This window comes from Triticum dicoccoides, chromosome 3B (genome assembly GCF_002162155.2).
Source record: "Triticum dicoccoides isolate Atlit2015 ecotype Zavitan chromosome 3B, WEW_v2.0, whole genome shotgun sequence".
In the NCBI taxonomy this organism is placed as follows: domain Eukaryota; kingdom Viridiplantae; phylum Streptophyta; class Magnoliopsida; order Poales; family Poaceae; genus Triticum; species Triticum dicoccoides.
This window is the reverse complement of record NC_041385.1, coordinates 657,040,673-657,051,577: the sequence shown is the minus strand read 5'-3', so window position 1 is coordinate 657,051,577 and position 10,905 is coordinate 657,040,673. Positions and strand designations below refer to the sequence as shown.

Sequence of the window (10,905 nt, the reverse complement as noted above, 5' to 3'; positions counted from 1 at the left end):
CATAGTCACAGGAATATGTATAAGTCATGAAGAAAGCAATATCAATAAAACTTAATGATCATTATGCTAAGCTAATGGATGGGTCTTGTCCATCACATCATTCTCCTAATGATGTGATCCTGTTTCATCAAATGACAACACATTTCTATGACTAGGAAACTTTAACCATCTTTGATTAACGAGCTAGTCTGATAGAGGCTTAATAGGGACATGGTGTTTTATCTATGTATCCACACATGTATCAAGTTTCTGGTTAATACAATTCTAGCATGAATAATAAACATTTATCATGATATAAGGAAATATAAATAACAACTTTATTATTGCCTCTAGGGCATATTTCCTTCAGTAAGAGGACTCAGCGCAATATTTGGTGGCATAGCTAGCCCCCGAAAGCTACTGACCACACTCGTAGACACGCGAAGAACAACCCGCAGTGGGGGATTTTTGTGCATACTCCTACATCTTTAAAAAATAAGAAATTGCCAAGCATCTTATATCACATGCGTCTACACCGTGTAAAAATTTCATGAGTAGATCACGTTGTGAGTGTTCAGCAATATTCACGCAACACCAAAACCGCAGAGGGATTACTTCAGTGTCATCGCCGTCCGTGAGGGGGGCCACACCCCGGAGCCGCGTGTTGCCTCTTCAGACATGCCACCACAACTCAAGACATGTATGTGGACCCGGTGGCATTACTACCCCCTTAAGACCCCCGACCTATCTAACCCTGGACCAGTTGACCAGGAGATCTACGCCTTTGACTTTCACCGGATAGACTTTGACCAATGGACTTCCCCACCTGGTTGTGACAGGTCAGCCTATGGGAACACTTCGGAACAAGGTCTGGGCCCTACCCACCACAGGATCCCCTTTGTTTGGCTAAGGAATGAATGATATTCTAAAAAGTCAAAACAAATGGGTGTTTTCTGTAAATATGAAGTAAACATTATTTTAGTTTGTTAAAATTTGAAAACATAGTATAGCAATAGTATCCTTTCAAGATTCTGATAGAAGAACCATTTAAAAGTTGTCAAAATCAATGCAAGTATCAGTTACTTGTGATTTTAAAAAAGTACAAGGACCTATATGCAAAAGTACATGAGGTCACATTTCTAACATACACAAAAGCAAAAACAAACTGGATATTCATAATCTATGGAAAATTCTACCCCAAATCGATATATAAATTGTGTGAGCGTATATAAATTAGATTTAAACTAATCAAATTTTAACTAAAAAAGAAAACAATTTAAATTTCAGAAAATTAAGCCGACGACTTAGTTGTCGGCATAGACAGAAAACTATGCACGTGATCTGTTTAAAATAAAGATGTAATATATGCCGACGGCCTCCGTGAGGGCCGTCAGCACAGTTATGACGGCGTCAGCCCGACGTCAACCCCCGGGTCTCGATGGTCAAGTCAATACCGACGAATGCCGTCGGCAGAGATGGAGATAAGCCGACGGCCTTACTATGCCTACGGCAGCCGTCGGCGTAGATCCTTGTATGCCGGCGGCTTTCCACGGGCCCTCGGCGTATCTCAAGGTATGCCGACGGCCCTGACAAAAAGCCGCCGGGCTGGTTTGGTTTCGTTTGAACTGATGTTTGGCGGTTTGATGTGTGGTAGCGTTCTTGGATATGCCTAAGTTTGCGGCGTGTTCTTGTCTTTTGAGCTTGGTGTTAGTTCTAGTGCTGCTTGTAGTTGAACCAGTTTTTTTTGACGAAAAACAGCATTGTGCTGATTTCATTCATTAAGATAGGATGAGACACCCCAAGAAATACAGGTCAAGGTTCAGGACGGCTGAAGGCCAGAAAGGCGAAAGAAAAGCTATACAAATGTACACTAGAAAAAGAAAGAAAGAAAGAAAGAAATTATCTCGCGCCTGTCCATTGTGCTCCTTTGAATCCAGCGATTCTCCAAGAAATTATCTAGTTGAACCAGTTGGTTTCTTTAATAAAAATCGAGAGGAAAGGCCATTCTTTCGCTCAAAAGGAAATAACTGACCGAGTACTTGCGGCACTCGTCATGATGATATGTAACCAGGGCCAATTCAAAAGGGCTCATTAGAGACCATGAGATATACACGCTCTCTGTTCCTAATCACACGGGCACTACCCACTGACGAGAACAGAACTTTCCCTCTCCGTTCTTACTCATCAGGCGTCTCCGTCGAACGGTTCTCCGGCATGATCACAGGTTGACGCGGCAATTAACCTGTCTGCCTGCTCCCGACTTTGGCACTGTTTTACCATAACCCACTCGCGGTGATCGGTCGTCAGTGGAGGCCCTTTCCACGGCAAATCCAATCTTTTCTGAACCCTTTTGTGCGTCCGGGTCGCCAGCTTTAGATAACCTCCTCCCCTGCCCCCTCTTTTTGGGTAGAAAAAAACACGCCCATGCCGAGAAGAGCACGTCGCCTACCCCGTCGACTTGTCAAGATGGCGGATCAACGTGGAGGTTTCAATATCACTTTGAGGTTTGAACCCTGGTTAGCTGAAATGTTGTTACTAGTAAATGCTTGTAATGTCTAATATTCTTGTCATTTTCTGTTGCGGCGTCGCATCAACTGATCGATAAATACACACTGACAGGACACTTTATTTTATTTTATTCAGACGGGGATGACAGAATGCTTAGTTATAACGGAGAGGAGAGCGGCGTGCACCCGCAGGCACCAAGAATCCAGTACATTGTCAAAGAAGAAAAATTCAGGCTGCAAGTCTGCAATGGAGGGAAAAGTTTTACTCCTCCGGTGTATGCGAAGTGTTTGCTTATTATTCCCTCCGTCTCAAAATAAATGTCTCAACTTTGTACAACCTCTAATATAAATTTGTATTAAGCTCAAAACACTTATTTTGGGAGGGAGGGAGTATTATACGCAGCACGTGCACCTGGCTAGTTGTGCGAAGCAGTCAAAGAACATCACATCAGTTAACCAACCGTTGAAGATGAGCGAGCGCATTCGAGCTTGTGAAGTCAACACCTGCAACGTAATCGCGTTGAAGTTCATCATGCCACCACACAAGGTCTCCCACGAGATTTTTTTGATTATAAATATTCTCTTCCGTAGAAAAACAGCAAGTGGTTGTGATTGTGAATCTTATGGATTTCAGTCCATGAGTTATTGAGTCGTTGAGCGAGCCTGAGACCGAGAGAGCTTGTCAGTAGGAGTATCTCAGCTGCGACTGCATGCGTGCTTGCTTCAAAAAGAAAATTATTAGCTCTGGAGTTTTTTTAAAAAAAACATTAGCTCTGAAGTTGATCGATAACCCCGGCCTAAAGAACAATCAAGTTGATAGGCCAGAGGAGGCTGATAACCTGGCAATTTAACTGATTGCATCGACCCAAAGATTCGAAGACCACCGGTTTGTTTATGTCAGAAGGCGCCACCTGTGGCTGTGGATCGGACTGTTGCAGTTGCCATGACAGCGTACTTACCCACTGGAGCATATCGAGATCCTCCTCCTCCTCCGGCACGTCACCGTCGTGCCCCCAACATCCCGTTGATACGCACTGCCAACAAACCCAGCTAGCGGCCAAGCCGTGCGCCGTGGCCGGCAACGAAAACTCCCACCCCTACACCTACACCTCCGTTCTGTTCATCAATCGGTGGCCAAGTTGCCACACGCATCTACGCAGCAACGGACTTAACCATGAACGCCCCTCCACTGTCCCAGCAGCTAGATGCGCTCCATCGGTACGCCCCGGTCGTTCCATCCGTCGAGACAACGAAACCTGGGTGTAATATTCAGTATAATCACATGCCTTTGTTTTTTTTCAAGAAAAAAAATCACATGCCTCAACGTGTTAATTACTCTCTTAATTTAAAACGCTCTTAGATTATGAGACGGGAGTATTTCGCTGTAGGTTCAGTTAATTTGCCGGTGGAGCGGCCAAAGAGAATCAGGATTCAGGAGCCTGGTACGCGCGCGCGCTCTTGGCGTGCGCTCACATTAGTCGGCTTTTCGGCACGGCACCGCGGCGCCTATATAGGCTCAGCTCTCCGCTGCGTGCACATATCGATCGAGCAAAGGGAAGAGAGGGGGAGAGAAGAGAGAACCTTCTCGACCGGTGAGAGATTATTTTCACGACGTGTGAGCCTGGCACTGGTAGCTTGGCCAGCCACCTCTCTTTCCGGGCCAGTCTTCTCCCCGCCTGTCAGGAGCTAGCGAGCTAGCTAGACGGCATGGGGGCTCCGAGCAGGGAGGAGGAGGAGGCGAAGAAGATGGAGGCCGGCGGCGACACCGTCGGCCAGAAGCTCGACGCCGGCGCGCTCTTCGTCCTCCAGTCCAAAGGTGCCTCTTTCATCTGCAATCACTTTCTCTTCTGTGGCACGTCAGGGGAGCACATGACCTGCATGTGTTCGTGGAGGGAGCGTCAGGAATTCAGGATCATGTTGCATGAAACTGTTGATTGGCTGTCCCAGCCAAAACAGTAGCCCTGATTACTAACTGTACATAGCACCAAGGTGGCTTTGGCCATGCCATTGAAGCTCCATCTGTGGTGATGTCCTGATCAAAAGTTCTTGCTAGCTAGTGGATGCATGTGTTGAATTGGCCCCTTGCCCATATCTATCCTTTCAAGAGAGTCTCTTCTTCTTTCATCCTTTTTTCACTGTCTACTTTTATGGGAGTTGTGCTTTCAACATGCCTGCCTTTTCCCCCTGCAAATGTCACCTTTTTTACTTTCTCTCCCCTCTCCACTCTGCGTGCCCAAACGTTCTTTAGCAGCAAAGAAAGAAGAGACAAAACACAATAGTACTCGCGGCACGCAGGGATTCCTGGCCATCCATAGATGGCCATACTCCTCCATGTGCATTCCCGCAAAATGTGCACTGCATCTTATTCCTAGACTAGAAAACATGTGCACTAAATATTACTACTATCTAGTGTCTGTAAACATGTGCAGCCAGATCACCCCAACATAATAGTATTAGTCTGCTTAGCAGCCAGTCAACTGGTCTAACGTCTATGACGCTCCAGCAAGTAATGTTTTTTCAACTTCCATTAAGTAATTATTAGTTAGACCAACTTCCATTAAGCATTTGCTTGTGCTAAACGAGGTGTTAGTAGTGGTGTGTGCACCGTGGCCGGATCGGACTGGTACACAATCACCATCTCGCGGATACAATACATTCATCACGCAGCCATATTGCACACGCTGGACAACATTAACTAGCATTGTCTTGCAGAAAATAGACCACTGAAAGGTCGGCCGCTACGGCTTGAAATTCCACGCTGATAATCATACTATACATGATTATCCACTCTAGCTAGAGAAGACGAATAATAACAAGTGCGGCTGTAGGTTTATGTCAGTATCAATGCCAAGTCTCCCAGCACGTCTTGTATGTTGAGCTGTTGACCCCTGAACCACACGCTCGGCGTTCCGATTCTGACGAGTTCCGATTCTGAGGAGAAGCGTTGAGTGCGCTGACGTGCACCCAAGCAAGAATAAACAAGTTTTATCATCGGCACATGATTTCTTCGATGTGGTGCACGGTGGATTCGTGGGGCTTATGATATCCGCCAACTTTTGACCGAGCAGCCACGTCTTGGGGTGGGCACGGCGACCCCATTTTCTGATAGCACGCACGTGACATTAGGCCATTATGTTAACAAAAGTATCCTCGCTTGTCGACAATGAACAGACAGTGTTTCGTGGAGCGGTAATAACTGACATGTCGATGTGTGCAAATATACTGCAGGGTCATGGCTGCACTGCGGGTACCACCTGACGACGTCGATCGTGGCGCCGCCGCTGCTGAGCCTGCCGTTCGCGTTCGCGGCGCTGGGGTGGTCGGCGGGGATGGTGTGCCTCGTCGTCGGCGCCGCCGTCACCTTCTACTCCTACAACCTCCTCTCCCGCGTGCTCGAGCACCACGCGCAGCAGGGCCGCCGCCAGCTCCGCTTCAGGGACATGGCCGCCGACATACTAGGTCAGTACACTAACAGATCGAGTTAACACGTACATCATGCGATTACGTGCTCTGGACCTCCTTTCGTAATTTTAGTATGTCATAGCTCTAATCATGTACTCCTCAGTCACATAATATCATGTACTCCTTTCATCCCATAATATAAAACATTTTTACAAGCAAATTTAGGTTAAAAAACATCTTACATTGTGAAACGGAGGGAGTACAAGATGGTAGAATTAGTCGTTGATGGACAGGCCCGAATGCTACGTGCAGTACGCACCCAAGCAAGTTTGTGCAGTCCCCGACGTATGGTCTGCGTGCAGGACCATCGCTTTCTCTGGTCAAGCGATTTAGGTCCCCGTCGAGATGCCACCGTTCAACTACATACACCGCCGTGCGCCGTGCACGGCCGCACAAGTCCACGTCAAGCATGCATGACACAGGCAGACAGCCGATGTCCAAAACCCAGGCACCATCTTCCTGTACGTGGCGTTATCCTTTTTTTTTCTTTTTTTTTTTTGCGTCGAATTCAGGACTTTATCAACGTAAAATCATAGTGTTACAATCTGCCCGCAGGCTAGAAACCAGAAACTCAGGGCTTGCATCAAGCCAACTCTCGGTGCCATCAAGTGTGCTAGCTAGACGAGCACATTGATGCGCCGGAATATTACTTTCCCTGCTGACATGAGTAACAGAAAGTGAAGCAAAGGAAGCACCGATGTCCTCTAATTCGGTCAAGATAGGCGCTGCAACTGAACGAGTGTTGTTGCGCGAATTCCATAGATCAACTAGCTCCAATCAGTCAATCTCCCATGATCACATGTGAGAAACCGCGAAGTTGCGCAAAGATCATCCCGTCTCGAAAAGCAAGCAACTCTGCGATGAAGGGGTCCGTTATGCCAATCACTGGCTTGCACCAGGCACCAAGGAACGCAAAGTGCGATATAGCCACACCTCCCGCTCCCCCCTTCATATCCTCAGCATTGAGCGCGCCGTCAGTGTTTATAGTGACCCACCCGGCCTCGGGTGGCCTCCAGCACTGTCCAGCCCTCAATCTCCTTCGCGAGCAGGGAAATTCCAAGATCGCCAACGTCTCGTGTACCCATTTCAGTGCTTGTACAGGGTCGTAACCATCGCGATCGTGAGTCCAGCAGTTCCGTGATGACCATATGCTATGCATTATGGTAATAATCTTGCATCTTTCCTCATCAATGAACATAGGGTCAATCAGAATATCATGTGTCCACGTGTCTGGGTGCAAGCGTGGGAGGTGTAGCTGAAATCTGTCCCTTGCCGCAGCCGAAAGCCCTTGCATGAGTGCAATGGATCAGAGCATGTTGCATGTCTTCGTCCGTTGCTTTGCAAACATCACACAGCCCCACCTGCTTGATGTGTCGATAACGCAGAGTAGTCGAGTCAGGGAGAATCCCGCGGAGAACTCTCCACCGAAAAATCCCGTGGCGTTATCCTGCCGTCACATGATTCGAGCGTAAAACCAGCATGCCGGACATCTGCACGTACGTACGTGTATAGCACCGATGGATGGGCAAATGATGGGCGTGTTGGACTACTCCACGGCCTTGGTCATGCATGCATGGCCGATGCATCTGAGGTCAAAGCACGTGGTCAAGGACTACTAGCACTTGCCGACATCCAGCAGTTAGCTCCAGCCTTTCGGACCCGAGGATCATGAGATGCCATCACGTGAGCACCTTCTTCCAATAATTTGCGACTCCTTGCGTCGCCTACAGGCGACAGATCTGGTCTTGACGGTGTGGGCGGGGGCACGTACGCACTACCGTGGGCTCGCCGCCGGCATGGCATGGTAGGGCAGGGCAGGAGAGCAATTTCGGAAGGTGAAAACGAACAATGACCGTGGCAGAAATGTGCAGACTATGATCGAATGGCGTTCCAGCGAGCAATTTGTCAAAGAAATGTCAGCGACCATGTTAACACTTAACACTCCTTCCGTGACGCAGGACCCGGATGGGCGCGCTACTACATCGGGCCGATCCAGTTCATGGTGTGCTTCGGCGCCGTGGTCGCGTCCACGCTGCTCGCCGGCCAGAGCATGAAGGCCATCTACCTCATCGCCAACCCCGGCGGCGCCATCAAGCTCTACGTCTTCGTCGCCATCTTCGGCGTCTTCCTCGTCATCCTGGCGCAGCTGCCGTCCTTCCACTCCCTCCGCCACGTCAACCTCGTCTCCCTGCTGCTCTGCCTCTCCTACAGCCTCTGCGCCGTTGCCGGCTGCGTCTACCTCGGCACCTCCGACCGGGCGCCGCCCAAGGACTACTCCATCGTCGGCGAGACCCACACCCGCGTCTACGGCGTCTTCAACGCCCTCGCCGTCATCGCCACCACCTACGGCAACGGCATCATCCCCGAGATACAGGTACCTGAACGTCTGAACCCTCTGATGAATCTCTGAAGATCCGTGGCTTGTTACGATTGACGAGTAATTACTTATGTATGTATACCTGCTGTGCATGGTGACTCCAGGCGACGGTGGCGGCGCCGGTGACGGGGAAGATGTTCAAGGGCCTGTGCCTGTGCTACGCGGTGGTGGTGACCACCTTCTTCAGCGTGGCCACGGCCGGGTACTGGGCGTTCGGCAACGCGGCGCAGGGCCTGCTGCTCAACAACTTCATGGTGGACGGCAAGCCCGTCATCCCGGTGTGGCTGCTGCTCATGGCGGAGCTCTTCACGCTGGTGCAGCTGTCGGCCACGGCCACGGTGTACCTGCAGCCGACCAACGAGGTCCTGGAGGGCCTCCTGTCGGACCCCAAGGCCGGGCAGTACGCGGCGCGGAACGTGGTGCCGCGGCTCGTGTCCAGGACCTTGGCCGTCGCCTTCGGCACCACCATCGCCGCCATGATACCCTTCTTCGGCGACATGAACGCGCTCATCGGGGCCTTCGGCTTCATGCCGCTCGACTTCGCCGTGCCGGCGCTCTTCTACAACCTCACGTTCAAGCCCTCCAAGAAGGGCTTCGTGTTCTGGCTCAACACGGCCATCGCCGTCGTGTTCTCCGCGGTCGCTGTCGTCGCGTCCGTGGCCGCCGTCAGGCAGATCGTGCTGGACGCCGGCACGTACAAGCTCTTCGCTAACGTGTGAGGCTCCGCTTGACGTGGTACGTACGCGAGGAAATGTTGAGGTCGCCGTTTGTGGCTTGGCATTGAGCTTCGACTTTGCCGACGAACCGTCGGAAATTGTTGGTCGGCTGAGTACATATCGAGTTTTGCTTCTGGATAAGTTATGTAGGCAGATGAATGTGACCCGCAAGCGTTCAGCTCGAGGGGGAGAGTTGAAGTGTGCTCTTATATATAGCTTCCCTTGTACTCCCTCCGTTCCTAAATAATTGTTTTTCTAGATATTTCAACAAGTGACTACATACGGAGCAAAATAAGTGAATCTACACTCTAAAATATGTCTATGTACATCCGTATGTGGTTATCCATTTGAAAGCTCTAGAAGGACAAATATTTAGGAACGGAGGGAGTATCTGTGAATGTTGTTGTCGAAATGGTGCCCCTAGATCTCACTCGACTAATACTTAACCAAATCTCAGTCAACTGACGTAAGAGCCACTCTAGCCGATCCCTAAAACTGGTCAGAGGACTAAAATTCCCCACGCCCGAACCGCTCCAAGTGGCCCGAGATCTTCATGGAGATCCTACGTCGTGCGACGTTCGAGGAGCGCGCTCGCTTTGCGGGCGACGACGGCGGCCTGAACTTCGAGATCATCTTCTGGGCGATCCAGGAGGTCGAATCGTCGGACCCAAGGCAGGCGGCGAGATGGGCACGATTCAAGTCGAGCTCTCCATCAAGGCTCAACATCCGGCCTCCTCCGGTGTTGCAGATCTCCCGCATCCCATCGGAGGCGCTGCCGTCAGGGGCCGTGCTCCCCAGGGCTCCTTGAAGCTTCAGCAACCCGGCGCATGGGCCTTGTAGGGTGTCCCCGCTATGCAAACAGGGCGCAGGAGGATCAGGGGTTCCTCCCTGGAACCTCCACCATGGGCGGGTGACCGCGGGGAGAAACCCCATACAAAGGTGCGAAAAAATCAATCCAAACCCTGTTCAGATGATTTACTCAGCGCTCGTTCTGAATTTCATTCAATTGAGGATTCTCAGATTGTTCTGGGTGGGGGATTTAGGAAGGAAAATGTGGTTGATACAAGTGGAAGGGTTGTCCCTTTGGGTAGCCATTGCGAGCCCACACCCATTCATGGGGCGCCGCGATTTCCTTCTGATGTTCCAATTCCGGTGACCCATTCTAACTCCGACGAGCTCGTTTGTGCGAGGGAGACAGGACTGTGTTCAAACGAACCAGTCGCTGCGATAGGGCCAAACCCCACCCCATCTCCGTTGATCAGGGGATGTGTGGTTGGGAAGAAAACGGATACTCGAAATACGCTTTCCACTTTGATGAGCACGTTTGGAGAGGAGGTGGCGGATTTCTTCGGTCAGTTGTGGGTTATCCCTTCCCCAACCCGTAGCCGCCGCCTACATAAACCTAAGCAGACGCCTCCGAACCCTAGCTACGCCATCCCCAAATTGTTTTGGGTGAGGAAAGATCTGTTCCACTCAAAGAAATTTACGGTCCAAGACTGCTTCCCGATCTCTTCTGTTGGTCAGTTTGATCCTATCTCTACCACCTTCAAAATCTTCACCGAAGACCCTAGGTTTCCTAGATCGTTCGTGGAAGCTGTTAAGAAAGGGATGGAGAATCGTGGCCAGATGCCGCAGAGAAATCGCCGCCCTTTGCCGGGGAAGAAACCCAACCCCCAGGAGGGAAAATCTGCTACCGCTGTCGTGGGCGCTGTCGGGAAATCAGGTCAGCAGGGGGCGATCAAATCCAACCAGGGGACCGAAGCCCAAGTGGTTACTCCGGCAGCTGCAACCCCACCGCCTCCTCCACCTCCCCCAGTGGTACAGCCTCTTGATCCAAAGTACAAAGATATGATCTGCTTCAATT

The 10,905-nt window shown here is 50.4% G+C and overlaps 1 protein-coding gene across 1 annotated transcript; it reads left to right on the top strand.

The window, feature by feature from the left end:
- The first annotated feature begins 4,015 nt into the window (after positions 1–4,015).
- LOC119277662 (GABA transporter 1-like) lies at positions 4,016–9,316 on the top strand. Its single transcript, XM_037558952.1, has 4 exons — positions 4,016–4,302; positions 5,715–5,945; positions 7,907–8,322; positions 8,430–9,316. The coding sequence occupies exons 1-4, from the start codon at positions 4,194–4,196 to the stop codon at positions 9,042–9,044; spliced, it is 1,371 nt and encodes a 456-aa protein (XP_037414849.1). The 5' UTR covers positions 4,016–4,193; the 3' UTR covers positions 9,045–9,316.
- The last annotated feature ends 1,589 nt before the right edge of the window (positions 9,317–10,905 follow it).

Excerpts from the sequence above, each read along its gene's own strand:
- LOC119277662 (XM_037558952.1), top strand. The coding sequence starts at position 4,194 with ATGGGGGCTCCGAGCAGGGAGGAGGAGGAGGCGAAGAAGATGGAGGCC. Across the intron at positions 5,946-7,906 it reads CATGGCCGCCGACATACTAG|GACCCGGATGGGCGCGCTAC; the intron begins GTCAGTACACTA and ends TCCGTGACGCAG. Across the intron at positions 8,323-8,429 it reads GCATCATCCCCGAGATACAG|GCGACGGTGGCGGCGCCGGT; the intron begins GTACCTGAACGT and ends TGGTGACTCCAG.